Source organism: Microcaecilia unicolor, chromosome 2 (assembly GCF_901765095.1).
Source record: "Microcaecilia unicolor chromosome 2, aMicUni1.1, whole genome shotgun sequence".
Taxonomy (NCBI): Eukaryota; Metazoa; Chordata; class Amphibia; order Gymnophiona; family Siphonopidae; genus Microcaecilia; species Microcaecilia unicolor.
Genome location: NC_044032.1, coordinates 644,356,756 through 644,379,753, shown reverse-complemented (window position 1 = coordinate 644,379,753; position 22,998 = coordinate 644,356,756). Strand labels below are relative to the sequence as shown.

At 46.2% G+C, this 22,998-nt stretch overlaps 1 protein-coding gene and 1 long non-coding RNA gene across 8 annotated transcripts in view; both read left to right on the top strand.

Annotated features, from left to right (window-relative positions):
* LARP1B (La ribonucleoprotein domain family member 1B) overlaps nt 1–22,998 on the top strand; it is a 603,652-nt gene that overhangs the window by 148,726 nt on the left and 431,928 nt on the right. For all 7 annotated transcript variants that reach the window (XR_003940744.1, XR_003940743.1, XM_030191742.1 and 4 more), the window contains 2 exons: nt 4,674–4,848; nt 5,048–5,191. Coding sequence is in view for 5 of the 7 variants with exons in the window: in XM_030191742.1 (XP_030047602.1) it covers nt 4,674–4,848; nt 5,048–5,191 (319 nt within the window). In the remaining 2 variants the exon portion in view is untranslated. The remainder of the gene's footprint in view (nt 1–4,673; nt 4,849–5,047; nt 5,192–22,998) is intronic.
* On the top strand, nt 9,990–11,094 carry LOC115461710. The gene is made up of 3 exons (XR_003940745.1): nt 9,990–10,001; nt 10,320–10,321; nt 11,015–11,094. It is a non-coding gene; the product is annotated as an uncharacterized LOC115461710 (long non-coding RNA).

Below are 22,998 nucleotides of genomic sequence, written 5' to 3'. Positions count from 1 at the left end.
CTTTTCCCAGTATGGCATTACTTATGTACATGTGGGTACAGTGGGTTTTGGGGGGGGTTTGGAGGGCTCAACACTTAGCACCACAAGTGTATTAGGTAGGGGGGATGGGCCTGGGTCTGCCTGCCTGAAATACGCTGCACCCATTATAAATTGCTCCAGGGACTTGCATACTGCTGTCATGGAGCTGGGTATGACATTTGAGGCTGGCATACAGGCTGGCAAAAAAGGTTTTTATTTTTATTTTTTTAGTGTGAGAGGGGGTTGGTGACCATTGGGGGAGAATGGGGAGGTCATTCCCCATTCCCTCCGGTGGTCATCTGGTGAGTTGTGGCACCTTTTTGAGGCTTGGTCGTGAAAATAAAAGGACCAAGTAAACCCGGCGAAATACTGCTTTACTCTGCTTTTTTTTCCATTCTCCACAAAAGCCGGTCATCTGGTAGCCACCCATGCCCTGCCTTCACTACGCTGCCAACACGCCCCCTTGAACTTTCGCCGGCTCAGCAACGGGAAAGCAGCGATGCTGTCAAAAAAGCATCTTTCGATTATTCGGATTTCACCTCTTTTGAGAGATCGCCGGCCATCTCCCAATTTATGTCGGAAGATGCCCGGCGATCACTTTAGAAAATAAGCCTGATAGTAACATAGTAAATGACAGCAGATAAAGACCTGTATGGTCCATCCAGTCTGCCCAACAAGATAATCTCATTTTACATGGTATGTGTTACTTTATATGTATACCCGAGTTTGATTTGTCCTTGTCTTTCTCAGGGCACAGACCGTAGATGTCTGCCCAGTACTGTTCTTGTACTAAGTTCTGAAGCTAACGTTGAAGACCCTTAAAATTTACAGCCCATCCCTATCTATTCAGTCACGATCAGGGTGTAGATCGTAGAAGTCTGCCCAGGTCCTGTTTTGTTCCCAATTACCGGCGTTGCCTCCCAATCTCCGCTAAGATTCCATGGAACCATTCCTTCTAAACCGAATTCCTTTGTGTTTATCCCACGCATGTTTGAATTCCATTACCATTTTCACGTGTATCACCTCCCGCAGGCATTAAGCACACGCTGCTCTGCTCCTCTTTAACCGGAGCCCTCCCTCTCTAGCATCCCACCTCCTCTGATGAAACTTCCTGTTTCCTGCTGCAGGAGCAGGACTCTAGAGAAGGAGGGCTGTAATGCCACCTTGTGTACAAGGCAAGTTTGGAGGGCTGCCCGGAGTGGGGAATGAAATGCCAGAGAACACAGGGTGGCAGGAGAGAAAAGGCTGCTGGTGTGCAGCGGGGAAGTAGGAGAAAACAAGCTGCAGGAGCATTGGGGAGGGAGGGGGTCAGCGGTAGGACAGAAAACTATATTCAGGAGGGAGGAAGAGTCTGGGAGAGAGTCATGGGGTGGTAGGAAAGAAAAGGCTGTCAGTGTGGGGGGGGGGGGGGGATAGGAGACAACGCGGGGAGGCTGGACAGAAAAAGCTGGAGGGAGGGGGGCAAGTGGTAGGAAAGAAAAATATACCAGTCAGGGGAAGGGGAGGAAATTCAGAACAAAGCATCCTGTCTCCTGACTGGATTGTATGTGGAAATTAGATTTTGCCAGTGGAGAGGAGAGGAAAAGAAGGGATGAGATTAGATTCTGCCTATAGAGAGGAAGGAAAGGGAAGAGAAGAGAGATGGTGCCCATAGAGAGGAAGAGAAAAAGAGAAGAGAGGAGATGGTGCCCACAGAGGGGCAGGGAGGAGAGGCCGAAGGATAGAGGAGATGGTGCCTGTGGATGAAAGGGAAGGGATAGAAATAAAACAGATAACAGTGATCATAATATGATCAGATTTAATATTAACTTTGGAGTAAGTATACACAGGAAATCCAATACGTTAGCGTTTAACTTTCAAAAAGGAGACTTATGATAAAATGAGAAGAACAGTGAAAAAAAAAAGAGGAGCAGCTGCGAAGGTAAAAAATTTACATCAGGTGTGGATGCTATTCAAAAATACAATCCTGGAAGCCCAGGCCAAATATTTTCCGTGTATTAAAAAAGGAGGACGGAAGACCAAACGACAGCTGGCATGGTTAAAAAGTGAGATAAAGGAAAACTATTAGAGCTAAAAGAAAATCCTTCAGAAAATGGAAGAAGGAACCAACTGAAAATAATAAGAAACAGCATAAGGAATGTCAAGTCAAAAGCAAAGCGCTGATAAGGAAGGCAAAGAGGAACTTTGAAAAAAAATTATGTTGGAGGCAAAAACACATAGTAACATTTTTTTTAGGTATATAAGCAAGAAGCTGGCAAAAGAATTGGTTGGACCACTAGATGACCGGCTCACCTAGGGGTAAAAGGTGCAATCAGGGAAGACAAAGCCATTGTGGATAGATTAAATGAATTCTTTGCTTCGAGGAAGATTTGCACCGAGGAAGATTTGGGAGAGATACTGGTGCCAGAAATGGTATTCAAAGCTGATGAGTTGGAGGAACTGAATGAAATCTCTATAAACCTAAAGGATGTAATGGGGTAATTTGACAAATTGAAGAGTAGCAAATCTCCTGGATCGGATGGTATTCATCCCAGAGTTCTGATAGAATTGAAAAATGAACTGGTGGAGCTATTGTTAGTAAAATGTCATTTATCTTTAAAATCGAGAGTGGTACTGGAAGATTGGAGGGTGGCCAATGTAACACCGATATGTACAAAAGGTTCCAGAGGGGATCCAAGAAATTACAGACCGGTGAGCTTGACGTCGGTGCTGGGCAAAATAGTAGAGACTATTATAAAGAACAAAATTACAGAGCGTATTCAAAAGCATGGATTAAGGAGACAAAGCCAACATGGATTTAGTGAAGGGAAATCTTGCCTCACCAATCTATTACATTTCTTTCAAGGGTTGAACAAACGTGGATAAAGGTGAGCCAGTTGATATTGTGTACCTGGATTTTCAAAAGGCGTTTAACATAGTACCACATGAAAGAATCCAGAAGAAATTGGAAAGTCATGGGATAGGAAGTAGTGTCCTATTGTGGATTAAAAACTGGTTAAAGGATAGAAAACAGAGAGTAGGGTTAAATAGTCAGTATTCTCAATGGAGAAGGGTAGATTGTGGGGTTCCCCGGGGTCTGTGCTGATTTAGAGATAGGAGTAACTAGTGAGGTAATTAAATTTGCTGATGACACAAAGTTATTCAAAATCGTTAAATCGCAAGAGGATTGTGAAAAATTAGAAGAGGACCTTACAAGACTGGGAGACTAAGGCGTCTAACTGGTAGATGACGTTTAATGTGAGCAAGTGCAAAGTGATGCATGTGGGAAAGAGGAACCCGAACTATAGCTTCGTAATGCAAGGTTCCACGTTGGAGTCACTGACCAAGAAAGGGATCTCGGCGTTGTTAATGATATGTTGAAACCCTCTGCTCAGTGTGCTGCTGTGGCTAAGAAAGCAAATAGAATGTTAGGTATTAGGAAATGAAAACAAAAGTGAGGATGTTATAATGCCTTTGTATCTGTCCATGGTGCCACCGCACCTCTCATGTTGTGTTCAATTCTGGTCACCGCATGTCAAAAAAGATACATTGGAATTAGGAAAGGTACAGAGAAGGGTGTTGAAAATGATAAAGGGGATGGGATGACTACCCTATGAGGAAAGGCTGAAGCATCTAGTGCTCTTCAGCTTGAAGAAAAGACAGCTTAGGGGAGATATGATAGAGGTCTATAAAATAATGAGTGGAGTGGAACGTGTAGACGTGTATCTGGGATCTTGCCAGGTATTTGTGACCTGGATTGGCCACTGTTGGAAACAGGATGCTGGGCTTGATGGACCTTTGATCTTTTCCAGTATGGCAATATTTATGTGCTCATGAATCGTTTGTTTACTCCTTCCAAAAATACTAGGACTAGGGGGCATGCAATGAAGCTACATTGTAGTAAATTTACTTCGAATGGGAGAAAGTTTTTCTTCACTCAACATGTAATTAAACTCTGGAATTTGTTGCCAGAGAATGTGGTAAAGGCAGTAAGCTTAGCGGGGTTAAAAAAAAGGTCTGGACGGCTTCCTAAAGGAAAAATCCATAGACCATTATTATATTGACTTGGGGAAAATCCACTGCTTATTTCTTGGATAAGCAGCATAAAATGTATTGAACTTTTTCGGGATCTTGCTAGGTATTTGTGACATGGATTGGCCGCTATTGGAAACAGGATTCTGGGCTTGATGGACCTTTGGTCTGTCCCAGTGTGACAATACTTATATACTTATGAGGAAGAAAAATGGCAGAACATTTGAATGTGAAAAATGTATATAGAGGAAGAAGTGAAAAAGATAGGAGGAGAGAAAAGAAATAGGAGAGTGGAGACCCTAAAAATAGAGTTCAGAGCATAGACAGAGGAGCAGAACCAGAGATAAGGAATAAGATGATTAGAAAAATAAAATCAGTGGACAACAAAGTTAAGAGAAATGATTTTATTTTCAGTTTAGTAACTGAAGTATAGTATGTCAGTTTTGAGAATTTACATCTGCAGTTTGTATTTTGCACTATACAGGTGAAAATGTGAGGGGGACACTTTATGCCATTTAAAAAATCTAATTGTGACTAATCGTGCGATTAAAACTTTTAATTGATGTACAGCCCTACTTTTCCCCAAACCTTGTAATTTGTTATAATGTGCGCTTTAAATCATGAAAAATCTCTTATGTTTACAGTGTCAAAACATCATAAATCAACAACCTAAAACATTGCAGAGCAGGAAGGAAAGGAAGGATGAGAAAGCTGAAAGAAAAGAGAGCAGTGAATACAAGGAGAATCGAGAGCTACAACCAAGTGCAGGGGAATACGGCAGTGAGGATGAGGCACAATCATCCATTCAAAAGAAAAAAGGTGAGTCCTTCAAAGTAAGATGCTGCTGCTTTTCAGAGAAAGCCTTGAAGCTTACTAGTGAAGCTGTGTCAAACACCTCTCTCCTTTGGATATATGCTTATGAAGTGCAATACGTATCTTCTAGTTCAGCGTTTACAATGTATATGAATTTTTAGTTCTTGAAGAGTTGTATCTAATGTTTGTATTGCATTCTTGTAAGTCTTCAAGCAAAAGTGGGTACCGCTTCATTTAGAAGATGTAAAACCAGATAACCAGGAGAGATCAAATTCCCGCAGTAGCTCACGAGCACAGTCAGAAACCAACAGATCTCTGCAGAATAACAGGCGGAATGATTATACACGAAGTAAGTACAGTGTTGTCTTTTGTAATTTGTTTGCAATGATTTTTGCTTCCTAGCTTTTCAGATGCTTAAGAGTGGTTGGAATTTATGAACTTTAGGTAAGTAATTGATCTAGACGCATCCTGCCTTAGAGTGTTCCTAGTTTTTATATAGCTTATGTAGCTCTTTGAGCATAGCACAGATTAACCTGTTTATTTCTTCACTACTCTCCTGAAAGGATTTTATCCCTGTTTATTTTAATTTGTGTTCAGTTTCGTTCTTGCTTACCTAATTTCTTCATTGAGCAGAAATCCAGATATCCAGACATACTCCACTGCTAGAGCTTTTCAGTTTTAGGATTATCTGGGGTCCTGAGAAAGGTGGCTGTATACAAGTTGATTTGTCACAGAGGATTTGTGTTCCCTGAGAAAGTTTGAGGGTTGAGTGTTTTTAGAATGTTTCATTTCCTCACATTCAACTATTAACAATTTATTTTCCTCCATTTTGCAACTAAACAGTGCAAAGTTAAGAGTTCTGATGAGTATCAAATAACCTGTTAAAATGTGGGAATCAGGCTTATGACTGGATTGAAATGTGTAGCCATTGATGTAGTTCTGACTCCATAGATGCAAATGCATACTAGATGAAATAGCACCCTTAAGAACAAGATCTTCACGTAAGCATAACTCGATACCATGGTTCAACGATGAACTGAAAAAGCTAAAAACACAATCCAGAAAACTCGAACGAGCATGGAAAAAAACAAAAGATGAACACACACTCAACACATGGAAACAATCACAAAGAAAGTACAAATACGCTATAAGACAGACCAAAAGATCATACTATAAAACTAAAATAGGGACAGATTACAAAGACACGAAGAAATTATACCAACTCGTGAACAAACTCCTAGACACCAACCAGGTCACTACATTGAATACAGACATCCCATCTGCAGATGAACTTGCTAAGTATTTCAATGAAAAAATTGTAAACCTACGCAACACGCTACCTCAGGACAACACGGAGATCGAAAACTTCCTTAACGAGTTGGACCCAACCACTGGAGAATACCCAGCTGACCGAACCTGGTTAAATTTTGCCCTCCTCACCGTCGATACAGTTGCGCGGGCGATCAGCAGGTTCTCCAACACTCATTGTAAACTAGATACCTGCCCCAACTACCTAATGAAATCCGCCCCTGACCGCTTCATAGTAGACTTCGCATCCCACCTAAACTACATGCTACAGCAAGGTCTCTTCCCTAAGAAAAATGGCAATTTCCATATCATCATGCTGATCAATCCATAGACTGGTGGGTTGTGTCCATCTACCAGCAGGTGGAGATAGAGAGCAATCCTTTTGCCTCCCTATATGTGGTTATGTGCTGCCGGAAACTCCCCAGTATGTTCTCTATCTCAGCAGGTGGTGGTCACACACAGCAGCAGCTCTGGCTAGGTCTCCAAGCCTAGTTTTTAGGTTTTGTTGAGTACCTGGGGTTGAGGGCTCTTCTTGAGCAAGTGCAAACCTGGTGGTGCCAGGTCCCTCCTTTTCTCCCCCCTCCCGCTGGCTCCGTTGAAAAAAAAAAAAATTTTGGACGTCCTTAAGGGCGTTTATTTCAACGTTTATTTCAACCTTTATTGCAGCTGCTCACTGGGACACCAGTTCGTTACAGCTCGGAGTGAGAAGCAGGTAATTTTACCTTTTTATAGCAGGCAGGGGGTTCCCTGTTCGGTCTCCACGTGGCTTATGGCGTCGGAGGGCGAGGGCGCGAGGATGCGCTCCCTGGACCGCGTGGGTGCGTCTAGCGGGGATGCGGGGATTTCAAAACCTGAATCGCCTTTAACCATCAGTTTGGAGTCCGGTCAGTGTCCCGGTTCTTCCTCCGGTGCGGCGGTTTTCCTGCCATAAGCGCCCATCCCTCGCTGCTCGCCCACTCCATGTTGGCCGGCCACTCTGCTCGGACGGCTTCTTCTTGGGCTGCCCTCGAGCTGGGAGACGTTAATACTATGGTCGCCCTTGATTCGGGCGATGGTAAGAAAGCGGCCAAAGTTAAGCGCCGTTCTTCCCGCGCGGCTCCTTCTCGGAGTTTCGTGTCGGACGCCATTTTGGATGCGCAGCACGTTTCTCCTCCGCTCTTGCGAGCGCCGGTTGAGGGTGCATCTAGGGCCGTGGCCCAAGCGGCAGAAGTGCACAGTTCGGGGGGATTCTCCCCTGAGTTAATTTTGCTGCTGCATCAGGCTTTTCTTTTGCAAAACGCTGCCCCTGCCCCCCTGTCTGATAAAGGGGTTGAGGCCTCCAGAAGCAAACGCCCTCGGGTGGATTTCCAGGCCTTAGAGGACTCTGTCTCCTCTGATGTAGATGAGGGCAGCGTATCGGAGTTCTCCCAACGGTCCTTTGGGGATTCCTTGGAGGAGACGGATTCCCGCTCGGATGGAGCGGATGACCCCTCTGCAGCGCGGATCTTTCGCTCAGAGGATTTGCCCAACCTGTTAGTGCAGGCCATGAGCATTTTGAAGATTTCCTCTCCGGAGGACGTCTCTCCCTCAGCCTCTGTTGGCTCCGCCATTATGCTGGGGACGAAGCACCCGCCTAGAACCTTCCACGTGCATGATGCCATACACACCTTGATTTCGGCTCAATGGGATGTCCTGGAAGCGAGCCTCAAAGTGGCTAGGGCTATGTCCCGCCTCTATCCTCTGCCTGAAAGTGAACGGGAGGCCTTTCTTTGGCCTACCGTGGATTCTTTAATCACTGCAGTGACTAAGAAAACGGCGTTGCCGGTGGAAAGTGGCACGGCCCTAAAGGACGCCCAAGATAGAAGATTGGAGGCGGCCTTAAGGTCGTCCTTCGAGGCGGCTGCTTTAAGTTTGCAGGCCTCAGTTTGCGGCTCCTATGTGGCCAGGGCGTGCCTGACGATTGTACAGCGGGCTTCCCCCTCGGATCCTTCCTTGAGGGCTGATTGGCCGGCCCTGGAATCGGGCTTGGCTTATTTGGCAGACTTGCTGTATGATGTCTTGAGAGCCTCGGCTAAAGGTATGGCTCAGACAGTCTCTGCACGGCGTTGGCTTTGGCTGAAGCATTGGTCTGCTGACCACGCCTCTAAGTCTCGCCTGGCTAAGTTGCCTTTTAAAGGCAAGCTGCTCTTTGGGGTCGAGCTGGACAAAATCGTGACCGATCTCGGCACATCTAAGGGCAAGAGGTTACCAGAGGTCAGGGCTCGGGCCAGTGGTGCTCGCCCCGGTTCCTCCAAAGGACGGTTTCAGAAAGCCCGTCGGTATCGCCCGGGCAAGTCGGGCTCCTCTGCCCCCTCTTCCTTCAAGAGGAACTTCTCCCCCAATGGAAAGAAAATTATCAGGTATGATACATAATTTTACCATCCTACACACCCCGATACCAAAAGACACCAAGAAAAAAACAAATGAAATCACTAACTACTGTCCAGTAGCATCCATCCCGTTGTCAGTCAAACTGATGGAAAGCATGGTAGCCAAACAACTTACAGAATATATAAACAAATCTCAATATTACACGAATCACAGTCAGGTTTTCGCCTCCTCCACAGCACAGAAACAGTACTACTCACTCTCCTAGCCAAATTCAAGCAGGAAATAGCAATAGGCAAAAATATCCTCTTCCTCCAATTTGACATGTCTAGTGCATTCGACATGGTAAACCACAATATATTAATAAAGTACTAGATAAGTTCGGGATTGGTGGAAACATACTTAGCTGGATCAAGGGTTTCCTAACCACAAGAACATATCAAGTAAAACCAAACTCAAACATATCATCACCATGGAAAGCAGACTGCGGAGTACCACAAGGATCACCGCTATCACCGATCCTCTTCAACCTAATGATGACCCCACTAGCCAAGTCCTTATCCAACCAAGGCCTTAACCCTTTCATCTATGCAGGCGATGTCACATTCCTTACAAATCTAAACTGACAGAAATCACTAACGAAATCAAGATCAGCGTGAACATCATTGACTCTTGGGCAAATGCATGTCAACTAAAACTCAACAAAGAAAAAACACACTGTCTTATCCTCTCATCCCAACACAGTGCGGACAACCCCACAATTATCAACACCCCAGGTTACACCCTCCCTATCTCAGATAGCCTGAAAATCCTCGGCATTACATTGGACCGCAACCTAACACTAGAGAGCCAAGTGACATCCACAACAAAGAAAATGTTCCAGTCAATGTGGAAACTCAAACGCGTGAAACAATTCTTCCCGAGGGAAACATTTTGCAACCTGATACAATCAATGGTACTAAGCCTTGTACACTACTGCAGTGGAATTTATGCGGGACGCAAAAAACAAACATTAAAGAAACTTCAGACCGCTCAAAACACGGCATCTAGACTTATCTTTGGAAAAACGCGATTTGAAAGTGCAAAACCCCTCCACGAAAAACTACACTGGCTCCCAATCAAAGAACACATTGCTTTCAAAATCTGCACTCTGGTTCACAAAATTATCTACGGTGAAGCCCCGAGGTACGTGACAGACCTGATCGACCTACCAACTAGAAACACATCCGAATCAACACGAACGTACCTAACTCTGCACTACCCAAGCTGCAAAGGACTCAAATACAAATCAACTTACGCATCCAGTTTCTCCTACATAAGCACACAACTGTGGAACGCATTACCAAAAGCCTTGAAAACTACGTACGACCACCACCTAAACTTCCGGAAAAAACTAAAAGCTAACCTGTTTAAAAAGGCATACCCTACCAATCCAACATAAATGCCTGATCTCTGCAACACAACAAAACTAAAGAACGTAATGGACATAACACAACTCTTCTGTTGTACGATTCCCTAATGTGGCTGTGCCACATGAACTTTATCTTACCACAATATCACTTTGTATTTGTTTACACCGGAGTCTGCAAACGCCTCTCCGGTACAATGTAAGCCACATTGAGCCTACAAATAGGTGGGAAAATGTGGGATACAAATATAACAAATAAATAAAATAAATTGAATCTATGAAGAAAATGAGGTTTTTTTATAAGCCATTGGTTTGTAGTTGCCTTTCAAAGCTACAGAAACTTTGTTTAATGGATAAATTAAAAGTTGTCTCCAAATATGTTTTTCAGATTTTGGGCCCAGTATGGTGAAGCTAGAAGTCTTTTGTTGGCTAATATTAATGTCACATGAAAGGAAGAATGGATTTTTTTCTTGGTAGTTTGAAGTACCTCCAAAAACTGGATTATATACTTACCCTGGGGCATCTAATGTCAACTCTTTTCATAGTTAAGAAATTCCAAATAGTGTTCAAAGGTAACATGCTTCTCATGGAGAAGATGATTGATTTCTCTATTAAATTTAATTTTACACCTATATAGATCCCCTATCAGATTAATTATGAAATTATATCTGATCTAAGTGCATATTAGTGGGAAGTCATGTGATCCATTGAGTGAATCACGATGTTTTTCTGATCTGCTCTGAGAGCTCCATCTACACTTGACCACATCAGTCTCTCCAGATGAGATATTCAGCTCATCCGCCTAATAACCTTGTTATAGTATATGGACAGATATAGTGTAAAATTGTCAAACTCCATGGCCTCCAAATGCCACACCTGAGTATTGTGTTCAGTTTTGAAGGCTGTATCTTGCTGAGGATGTAAGATGACTTCAAGCAGTTCAGAGGAAGGTAATAAAAATGGTATGGGGTTTGCCCCAAAAGAGAAGAGAGCGTGAAAAGTAAAACTAGAGGACATGAATTAAGGTTGTGGAGTGGTAGACTTTGGAGTAACATCAGAAATTTTGTGTCACAGAGAGGTAGGTGGTTAATACCTGGAATGCCTCCCAAGGGAGGTGGTGGAGACAAAAATGGTGACGGAATACAAAGAGGCTTGGGATGAACAAAGATGATCTGTACTCAGAAAATGGATAGTATAAAAAATAAAAATTAAATGATTGCATGTGTGTTGAGTGGTGCTTAGACAGTGATTGCGGTTGTGAAGAGCTAAGGCCAGTACGAGGCAGACTTCTACTGTTTGTGTCCTCTGTGTGGCAAGACAGATTAGGATGGGTTGGAGAGTGCTTCAACTTCAACTCTGGCAAACAGTTCCAGAGCTTAATTATGAAATGATGAAGGTTACCAGGTGGCTCCAGATCTTGGATTTACCTTCATTACTTGGCTAGGTGTCAAATCTATGCAGGTCCTGCAGGGGCTCAGAGAGAAAACAAATGTGGGAGACCTAGAAAAAGCTCTTCAAAATCACAGAAAAACTAACTTCTGATTAAAAACTTATTCCCTGAGGACAAGCAGGCCTTGTTGTATTCTCATATGTGCATGATGTCATCCAGCGGAGCTGATGTGGACGCAGACTGGTATATAGATGTTTCAAGAAAATTCTAGTAGCATCCCACCATGCATGCGTCGGTGCCTTCCCCTGATGTGCGAGCACAGGTCCCTCAGTCTTCATTTTTCTGCAGAGCAGGGGGAACAGATCTTTGTGGTCTCCCCTCAGCGCTTTTTTCTCTGCTTCTGCAGTGCCTCCCCATGCAGGCTTTTTTTCCTCCTTTTTTGTCTTTAATTTCATTTTTTGTTATTTTCCCTCTTAGTTCTTATCGTTTTTAAGTCCTTCCAGTTTCTTTCGTTTTTTGCAACTCGATAGGCCCACTTAGACCTGAGCATCAACCTCAATTTGGGCTCTTCCCCTTTTTGTAGTCCACAATTGATAAATTTAATTTGGCTGTGATTCTTTTCAAGAGGTGCACCCAATGTAATCGGGTGATTTCGGTTACGGACCCACACTCTTTGTGGATCAGGTGCCTTGGGCCTAACCATGACCCTAACTCCAGTTCTCTCTATTTGAAAATACATTTGAGGACACGTCAGGTCCAGTTGGAGAGACCTTTTTGGCTCCTTGAAGGCCGATACATCGGAACCGTAAGCATCGACCTTGATGGCTGCCCAGACATCAGTTGCCACTGGAAGCGCACCAACATCAAGGAGGTCTATACCTCCCTCAACATAGGGCATTGATAGTCGGCCTTGGGACTGGTCAGTATCGGACCCAACATCAAGGATACATATGGGTTTGGCATGGTCCTTCTCGGCATAGAAGGACCATGATACTCAGTGTTGGGGGAAGCCGAAGAAGCACAGGCATTGGCCCTCTTTGACGCATGGTGCTAGGAGCTCTGTGGTATTGGTATCGCTGGGATCTGAGAAGCACTGGCACGGGGAGGAGCGCTCTCCCTCTTTAGTGCAGGTGCTAGTGCATGTCTCCAAGCAGCTAGTTTCCAGCTTCCAGTTCGACACCAGCTTCTTCGCAGGCTGTCCCTATCCCAGCTCCCCAGCCTTTGCCAATGCCTACCTTTGATGAGGAGTACCAAGCCATGCACAGGAGCTACATCTGCACATTGCTTCAGCATCAAGGGCGCTAGCGTCGGACCGACCGTTCACTTGTCTATTAGATTGTAAGCTCTTTGAGCAGGGACTGTCTCTCTTTGTTAAATTGTACAGCGCTGCGTAACCCTAGTAGCGCTCTAGAAATGTTAAGTAGTAGTAGTAGTAGTAGATGCAGTTCAACCCCAGCATCTTCCTGAGACTCCAACCTTGCCTATGGAGCGGTATTCGACACCGGCGCCTAAGGAGGTGTCAACATCGACCCATGCAGTACTTCTCTTGACATTGGGGAGAAAGCTTCCCCGAAGTCTGAAGGTAGAGCTGTACCCCAGCACCATTTGGGGTATGGACATGGTGTCACTGAGCTGAGGCAGGCACAGACTCACTCTGTGAGGTAGGCACAGACGCACTGCATGGGATTCAGAAGAAAGGGGGAAGGGAATGGGACTTAATATACCACCTTTCTGTGGTTTTTGTAACTACATTCAAAGCGGTTTACATAGTATATACAGGTACTTCATTACTTCTCGGAGGAGGATTCTTATGGGATCCCTTCTGTTCCCTCCCCACATCAAGAAAGATGTAAACTATCTGAGGGTCTCTCTTTCACAGGTTTTGTGAAGAAGATGGCTTTGGCCATCCTATTTAATTTGAAGCTGGAGTAGGAACCCAGGGCAAAGATGTTGTCTGTCCTAGATTATAAGTCACATAGAAACATGACTATAGTTAAGAGCTGAATGACCCATCTAGTCTGCCCAACCACAGCAACCGCTGTCTCCTCCTTTCCCTAAGAGATCCCACATCCCCGTCCTAAATTCAGACACAGTCTTCATCTGCACCACCTCCACTGGGAGGCAATTCCACGCGTCCACCATCCTTTCCATGAAAAAGTATTTCCTTAGATTACTCCTGAGCCTATAACCTGTTAACTTCATCCTATGACTTCTCATTCCAGAGTTCTCCTTCATTTGAAACAGGTTCATCTCCTGTACATTAATGCCAAAGAGCTATTTAAATGTCTCATACGCTTTGTGAAAGAGACCACTGGCCAATTTTGTAGCTGCCCTCTGGACCGACTCTATCCTGTTTATATCTTTTTGTAGGTGTGATCTCTAGAATTGCACACAGTATTCTAAATGGACCTCACCAGAGACTTATACAAGGGCACTGTTACCTCTTTTTTCCTGCTGGCCATTCTTCTCCCTGTGCACCTGAGCATTCTTCTGGTTGTGACCGTCGCCTTTTCTACCTGTTTGGCCTCCTTGAGATCATCAGAGACAATCACCCCCAAGTCTCGCTCTTCTTTCGTACACAGAAGTACTTCACCCCCTATACTATACCTTTCCCTTGGATTTTTGTAACCTAAGTATATGACCCTGCATTTTTTAGCATTAAATCTGAGTTGTGAATTGCTAGACCATTCTTCAAGCGTCACCAGATCCCGCTGCATGCTATCCACACCCGCCGGGGTGTCTACCCTATTACAAAGTTTGATATTGCCCACAAAGAGACAAACCTTACCAGACAGTCCTTCCGCAATATCACTCACAAAGATGTTAAAAAGAGCCGGCCCTAGGACCGATCCGTGTGGTACAACACTGATAACATCCCCTCTGTGTCCTTCCACAACCACTTTTTAACCCAGTCAGTCACTTGAGCGCCCATACCGAGGGCACTCAGTTTATTTTTTAGTCGCCTGTGCAGAACCGTGTCAAAGGGTTTGCTAAAATCCAAGTAGACCACACCTAGCACCCCTTCCATATTCAGCTGTTTGGTCACCCAGTTAAAGAAATCCATCAGATTTGTCTGACAAGACCTGCCTCTAGTGAAAGCATGCTGCCTCAGGTCCTGCATTACATTTGATTCTAGAAACCTCACAATCCTCCGCTTTAGAAGTGTTTCCATTAGTTTACTCACTACTGAGGTCAGACTGATAGGTCTGTAATTCCCGACCTCCTCCTGACTACTACTATTTGCAGAGGGCCCATATCCGCCCTTCTCCAGGCCTCCGGGACCACTCCAGACTCTAAGGAAGCATTGAAGAGGTCAGACAACTGAGCCGCCAAAACTTCCCTGAGTTCTTTGACACTATTTAACATTTCTAAAGCACTACCAGGGTTGCGCAGCGCTGTACAATTAACAAAGAAGGACAGTCCCTGCTCAAAGGAGCTTACAATCTAAAGGACAAAAAGTGCAGTCAATCAAGATTGAGGCAGTCTAGATTTCCTGGATAGAGGAACAATGGTTAGGTGCCGAAAGCGACATTGAAGAGGTGGGCTTTGAGCAAAGATTTGAAGATGGGTAGGGAGGGGGCTTGGCGTATGGGCTCAGGGAGTTTATTCCAAGCATAGGGTGAGGCGAGGCAGAAAGGGCGGAGTCTGGAGTTGGCGGTGGTGGAGAAGGGTACTGAGAGGAGGGATTTGTCCTGTGAGCGGAGGTTACGGGTAGAGAGGTAGTGAGGGGCTGCAGATTGAGTGCATTTGTAGGTTAGTAGGAGAAGCTTGAACTGTATGCGGTACCTGATCGGAAGCCAGTGAAGTGGCTTCAGGAGAGGGGTGATATGAGCATATCGGTCTAGGCGGAAGATAAGACGCGCAGCAGAGTTCTGAACGGATTGAAAGGGGGATAGATGGTTAAGTGGGAGGCCAGTGAGGAGTAGGTTGCAGTAGTCAAGGCGAGAGGTAATGAGAGAGTGGACGAGAGTTCGGGTGGTGTGCTCAGAGAGGAAAGGGCGAATTTTGCTGATGTTATAGAGAAAGAAGTGACAGGTCTTGGCTGTCTGCTGGATATGGGCAGAGAAGGAGAGGGAGGAGTCGAAGATGACTCCGAGGTTGCGGGCAGATGAGACGGGGAGGATGAGGGTGTTATCGACTGAAATAGAAAGTGGAGGGAGATTTGGGTGGAAAGACAATGAGCTCGGTCTTGGCCATGTTCAGTTTCAGGTGGCGGTTGGACATCCAGGCAGCAATGTCGGATAAGCAGGCCGATACTTTGGCCTGGGTTTCCGCAGTGATGTCTGGTGTGGAGAGATAAAGCTGGGTGTTGTCCGCATAAAGATGATATTGGAAACCATGAGATGAGATCAGCGAGCCCAGGGAAGAGGTGTAGATTGAAAAAAGAAGGGGTCCAAGGACAGATCCCTGAGGAACTCCCAACAGAGAGCGGGATGGGGGTGGAGGAAGATCCATGAGAATGTACTCTGAAGGTACGGTGGTAGAGATAAGAGGAGAGCCAGGAGAGGACAGAGCCATGGAACCCAAATGAGGACAGTGCGGCAAGAAGTAAATTATGATTGACAGTGTCAAAAGCGGCGGATAGGTCGAAGAGGATGAGGATGGAGTAGTGACCTTTGGATTTGGCAAGGAACAGGTCATTACAGACTTTAGTGAGTGCCGTTTCTGTCGAGTGTAGAGGGCGAAAACCGGATTGAAGTGGATCGAGGATGGCATGAGAGGAGAGAAAATCAAGGCAGCGGCTGTAAACGGCGCGTTCAAGTATCTTGGAAAGAAGGGTAGGAGGGAGATGGGGCAGTAGTTGGAAGGGCAGGTAGGGTTAGTGATGGTTTTTTGAGGAGTGGTGTGACTACAGCATGCTTGAAGGAGTCAGGGACAGTTGCAGTGGAGAGAGAGAGGTTGAGGATATGACAGATGGGTGGGGGGGTGACAGTAGGAGAGATGGTGTTTAGTTAGTTAGTGGGGATGGGATCAGAGGAACAGGTGGTGTATTTCGAGGAGGAAAGAAGGTGGGCGGTTTCCTCCTCGGTGATATCAGGAAAAGAGGAGAAGGAGGCCTGGGTTGGTTGGTTGAGGGAGTGGGTTAAAGGGTAAAGAGGAAGAGGTGGCTTGGTAGTGAATTTGAGGTTGATCTTCTGCACCTTGTCGTGGAAGTAGTCAGCCAGTGATTGAGGAGAGAGTGAGGGGGGGGGGGGGGGGAGCGGAGGGCACTTTGAGGAGGGAGTTAAGGGTGGCGAAGAGACTACGAGGGTTGGAGCTGAGAGAATTAGTCAATTGGGTGTAATAGTCCTGTTTGGCAAGGAATAGGGAGGACTGGAAGGAGGATAGCATGAATTTGTAATGAAGTCGCTATGGGTGCGAGATTTCCTCAATGTATCCCATCAGGCCCCGTCGCTTTGTCTATTTTTAGTGTGGCTAGCTCCTCTGAACACAGTCTTCTAAGAATCTCTCTTGGTCTACCAAACATCCATTCCCATTTGTTCTCACATGTGGGTCGACATCCGCGTTGGCCCGGGAATTGGCATTTTGCAAAAGCAAAAAATAAACAAAGTTTGCCAGAGTCTTCTAGTGCGCGTGCACCGTGCATGTGTAAAATGGCTTCCTGCGCAAGCACGTCTCCTCAGTTTTTCTTTCTTCGCAATGAGCTGCGGCAGGTTCCTCCTATGCTCCTCGTTGAGGCCCGGCAAAAGAGTTTTCTTTAGAGTGATTTTTTTAGCAAGTTATTCGTTGTTTCTTGTTTGTTTTTTTGTTTTTTAAAGTTTCCTGTAGTTTTTTCTTGTTTAGCTTCTTTTTCTCCTGATTTTAAGTTTACTTTGTTTTTCGATGCGGCCGGCCTTTAGGCTGTGCGGTCAGGTTTCTCCCCTTTTTTGTGTGCCCTTCCTTTTGGAGCAATTACTTCTTTTGATTTCGCCGAGGCTGTTTTTCCTTCCATGTCATCGAACACACCCAGCGGCTTCAACCGTTGTACTTGGTGCAACCGGACCATCTCTGGTACCGATACCCATTCCTGGTGTATCCAGTGCCTTGGTCCCGACCACAGCCCAGCTGCTTGTAGTTTGTGTCTTCGTGTGAAGAAATGGACCCAAGTGGCTCGAGAAGCCCAGAGAGAGAAACGTTTTGGAGCTCAGTCCGGTCCCGACATCAGCTTCGGTACCGAGGTCGGCGGCGTCAACATCAAGGGAGGCATCAACGTCAGGAGCAGAGGTAATGGCTGCTGAGAGACCAAGTCGCGCTGGGAGCAGTGATGCATCCAGTGGGTGTTCCACCGACCCTGCAGCCTTCTCCGATGGCGGCTCTCAACGCTTCTGAAAGGACTGCTGTTTCGGTCTGCTTTGGTGTCTGAGGTGCTTGTGCTTTCTGTACCGTCTGCTTCAGCGGCGTTTGGCCCTTAGCCTGCGGTGAGGTCCCCGTCCTCGACACCCAGGTCGACTCCCCTTCGACCGGTGGAGGAAGCTTCACCGCAGTCTATGCAGGCGTCGGCCTCTTGGCATCGCCATCAAGAATGTTGATCCTCGGCATCGAGGCAGGCTCAGTCTCTGAGTTCCCTGAGAAAGGTATTATCCAATACTGAAGAGGAGCGTTCGTGGGAGTCAGAGGGAGATCCCAGATACTTTCTTCTGATGAGTCGTATGGGATTCCCTCTGAGCCTTCCTCTCCACCTGAAAGGAGACTATCTCCTCCGGAGAGTCTGTCCTTTACCTCTTTTGTTCAGGAAATGGCTATGGCCATTCCATTCCCTATGGAGGTTGAGGATGAGCCTAGAGCTGAGATGCTTGAGGTCCTAGACTATATTTCTCCACCTAAAGAGGCTGTGACGGCTCCTCTACATAAGGTACTGAAGGAAGTCCTTTTGCGGAACTGGTCGTTCCCTCTGTCTGGCCCCGTGATCCCGAAGGAACCTTTTTCCCAATATCAAATCCACGATGAGCCTGGATTGATGAGGTCTCAGTTACCCCACAATTCCATGGACTCCGCCCTCAAAAGAGCCAAAAGTACTAGAGACTATGCCTCGGCGCCCCCAGGCAGAGAAGCTAGAACCTTGGATTCTTTTGGGAGGAAGACGTATCAAGCCGCTCTGCTCGTCGCCCGAATCCAGTCTTACCAGCTCTTCACAAGCGTCCACTTGCAGAAGTCAGTGAGGCAGGTGTCTTGCTTGGTTGATGCCCTCCCTCCAGAGCAGGCCGAGCCTTTTTGCCAGATGGTCAGGCAGCAGAAGGCGTATTGTAAATTCCTGGCCAGGAATGTGGCATCCAGAATCGCTGCTCAAGGTATAGTGATGCGCAGACTCTCATGGCTGCATGTCTGTGACCTGGATCATTTGGTCCAGCAGTGGATGGCGGATGTACTTTGCCAGGGGGACAACCTTTTTGGTGAAAAAGTAGAGGATCTTGTTGACCATATCAAGAAGCATAATGATGCTATGGGTTCTCTCTCCCGCCGGGCGCCTTCTGCTACAATCTCCTAAACTAGGAGGTTTTTTGGAGGGAAATGGAGTGCTCCCTATTCATATGCTAGGCATAGGTATACTCCAGCTTCTCGACAGCCTAGTCAGGCTCAGCAAGAGACGAGCTTTTGACTGGCTCCAGTTAAGCAGAACCACAGTAAAAGTGTCCATACCAGACGACTTGCCGGTTGGGGGGAGGTTAATGCTTTTTCACCAAAGGTGGCCTCTCATAACCTCCGACCGGTGGGTTCATCAAATAGTCCGGTAAGGATACACCCTCAATCTGGAATCTAAACCTCCAAATTGCACACCGGGAGCTCATTCGTACAGCTCCCAGCACAAGCAGGTACTTGCAGAGGAACTCTCCACACTTCTAAAGACCCATACGGTCGAACCCATTCCACCAGGGGAAGAAGGGCTGGGATTCTATTCCAGTTACTTGTGCAAAAGAAAACAGGGGGGATGCATTCCATCCTAGACCTAAAGGCCCTGAACAAATTCCTAGTCCAAGAAAAGTTCAGGATGGTTTCCCTGGGCACCCTTCTTCCCATGATTCAGGAGAACGATTGGCTATGCTCTCTGGACTTGAAGGATGCTTACACACACATCTCGATACTTCCAGCTCACAGGAAGTATCATCGATTTCGGCTGGGAACACAGCACTTTTACTGCTTTTGGCCTGGCGTCTGTGCCCAGAGTGTTTACAAAGTGTCTAGCAGTAGTCGCAGCATCACTACGCAGACTGGGAGTGCATGTGTTTCCTTATCTGGACGATTGGCTGGTGAAGAGCACCTCGGAGGCAGGTGCTCTGCAGTCCATGCGAATGACTATACAGGTGCTAGAGCTTTTGGGGTTCGTAATAAATTACTCCAAGTCCCATATCACTCCTGTCCAAAAATTAGAATTCATTGCAGCACCTCTGGACACAAAGACAGCTTGGGTTTATCTTCCTGAGACAAGGGCAGACAACCTCCTGTCCCTGGTGTCCACAGTTCGAGCATCTCAGCAGATCACAGCTCGGCAGATGTTGAGACTTCTGGGCCACATGGCCTCCACAGCTCATGTAACACCCAAGGCATGTCTGCATATGAGATCAACTAAATGGTCCCTAGCTTCCCAGTGGTATCAAGCTACAGGGAATCTGGAGGATGTGATCCGACTGTCCACCGATTTTTTAAATTCTCTTCAGTGGTGGATGATCTGATCCAATTTGACCACGGGACGACCATTCCAAATTCCTCAGCCACAAAAAGTGCTGACAAACGGATTCATCCCTTCTAGGGTGGAGAGCTCATGTAGATGAGCTTCACACTCAAGGAGCCTGGGCCTTCCGGGAAACAGGTATTCAGATCCAACTCCTGGAATTACGTGCGATCTGGAACGCTCTAAAGGCTTTCAGAGATTGGCTGTCCAACCAAATCATCTTGATTCAAACAGACAATCAGGTTGCAATGTATTACACCAACAAGCAGTGGGGCACCGGATCTCGCCCTCTGTGTCAGGAAGCTGTTCAGATGTGGCTTTGGGCACGCCGTCATGGCATGTTTCTTCAAGCCTCTTATCTGGCAGGAGTAAACAACAGTCTGGCCAACAGACTGAGCAGGGTAATGCAACCTCACGAGTGGTCACTGAATATGGGCGTAGTCTGCAAGATCTTCCGAGTATGGGGCACCCCCTAGTGGATCTTTTTGCCACTCAGATCAATCACAAGGTCCCGCAGTTCTGTTCTAGGCTTCAAGCCCACGACAGACTAGCGTCAGATGCCTTTCTCCTTCATTGGGGAACAGGCCTTCTGTATGCGTATCCTCCCATACTTTTAGTAGGGAAGACTTTGCTGAAACTCAAGCAAGACCGCGGAACCATGATCCTGTTTGCACCCTTCTGCTCACGCCAGATTTGGTTCCCTCTTCTTCTGGAGTTGTCCTCCGAAGAGCTATGGAGTTTGGAGTGTTTTCCAACCTTCATTACCCAGAACGAGGGGTCGCTTCTACATACCAACCTCCAGTCTCTGGCTGTCATGGCCTGGATGTTGCGAGCTTAGAATTTGCCTCCTTGGGTCTTTCAGAGGGTATCTCCTGGGTCTTGCTTGCTTCCAGAAAAGATCCCACAAAGAGGTGATACTCTTTCAAATGGAGAGGTTTGCCATCTGGTGTGACAGCAAGGCCCTAGATCCTCTTTCTTGTCCTACACAGACCTTGCTTGAATACCTTCTACACTTGTCAGAGTCTGGTCTCAAGACCAACTCCGTAAGAGTTCACCTCAGCGCAATTAGTGCTTATCATCAGCGTGTAGAGGGTAAGCCTATCTCTGGACAGACTTTAGTTGTTCGCTTTATGAGAGGTTTGCTTTTGTCAAAGCCCCCTGTCAAACCTGCACCAGTGTCATGGGATCTCAACGTCGATCTCACCCAGCTGATGAAAGCTCCTTTTGAGCCATTGAATTCCTGCCATCTGAAAGGTCATTTTTTTGGAGGCTGTTACTTCAATTCGTAGGGTCAGTGAGCTTCAGGCCCTAGTGGTGGATTCACATTATACTAAGTTTCATCACAACAGAGTAGTCCTCCGCACGCACCCTAAGTTCCTACCGAAGGTGGTGTCTGAGTTCCATCTGAACCAGTCAATTGTCTTGGCAACATTTTTTCCCCGACCTCATGCCCACCTTGGCGAAAGCAGTTTGTACACCTTAGACTGCAAGAGAGCATTGGCCTTTTACATGGAGCGGATGAAGCCCTTCAGACAGTCCGCCCAGTTGTTTGTTTCTTTTGATCCCATTTGGAGGGGAGTTGCCATCGGAAAACGCACAATCTCAAATTGGCTAGCAGATTGCATTTCCTTCACTTATGCCCAAGATGGGCTGACTCTGGAGGGCCATGTCACGGCTCATAATGTTAGAGCCATAGTTGCGTCGGTGGCTTACTTAAAGTCAGCCTCCATTGAAGAGATTTGCAAGGCTGCAACGTGGTCATCAGTCCACACATTCACATCACACTACTGCCTTCAGCAGGATATCCGACGCGACAGTCGGTTTGGACAGTCAGTGCTACAGAATCTGTTTGGGGTTTTGAATCCAATTCCTCCCCCCTAGACCCGTTTTTATTCTATTCCAGGCTGCACTCTCAGCTAGCTGTATATAGTTTCAGGTCAATCTATGTTATGTCTTCACCGTTGTGAGGCCCAATTGTCCAATGTTCATTGCGTTGTGTGAGCCTGGATGCTAGAGATACCCCACATGTGTGAACAAGCAGCCTGCTTGTCCTCGGAGAAAGTGAAGATACTTACCTGTAGCAGGTCTTCTCCGAGGATAGCAGGCTGGCTGTTCTCACAAACCCTCCCACCTCTCCTTTGGAGTCATTTATTATTTCTTATGCTTTTTGTTTTAATTGAGGAGACACGCTCGCGCGGTGGGCAGATATTCAGTCCGCGCACGCGTGCCAGAAAACTCTGGCAAAACTTTGTTTATTTTTTGCTTTTGCAAAATGCAGATTCCCGGGCCGACGTGGACGTCGACCCACATGTGAGAACAATCAGCCTGCTGTCCTCGGAGAATACCTGGCCTTTCATCTGTGAACATAGAACAGAAATAATTGTTAAGCAGTTCAGCTTTATCCTTATCAGCTTCTACATATTCCTCCCCTTCACCCTTGAGCCTCACTATGCCATTTTGGCACTTCTCCTATCACTTACATAAGGGAAGGGGTCATGGTTCTATTACACCCTATTCTTACAGATGCACTGACAAAGAACTGGGAAGGGCTTAGCTGCTTTACTATTCTTTGGTAGTTGAATTTGCCCTCAAATGAGCTAGGAGTTCCAGGACATGCCTCCGCTCCCCCAGATAAACTTGATTTGTTTGGGCTTATTGTCCACATCCAGTCCTACTGAAGCAAAGTGCCATAGACCCAAGTATAAATGCTTGACTAGGCAGCTGTGCTCATTTTTAGGAGTGCCTGAGCTGAGAGCAGTTGCGCAGACACTTGTACTTTCACAGAGATACTGTAGTGCCCTGAACATTAGCCTATCGGCTAGGCTTAATTGGAAATTGCGATTAACTCAAAACATTTCAGCCACAGTAATTATAGGTAGTAAGGTACTATGCGCATATACTATTTTCCTTAGCTGTCATTAGTTCTATCTCAGAATTCATTTTAAAATCCTGACTTCGACATGTATGGTGCTTAAAGGATGTGGTCCCTCTTGGTAATGCCAATTTCTTTCTTCTAAAAGCCTTTAATTTCCAGTTGGTGATCTTAGAAACATTAAT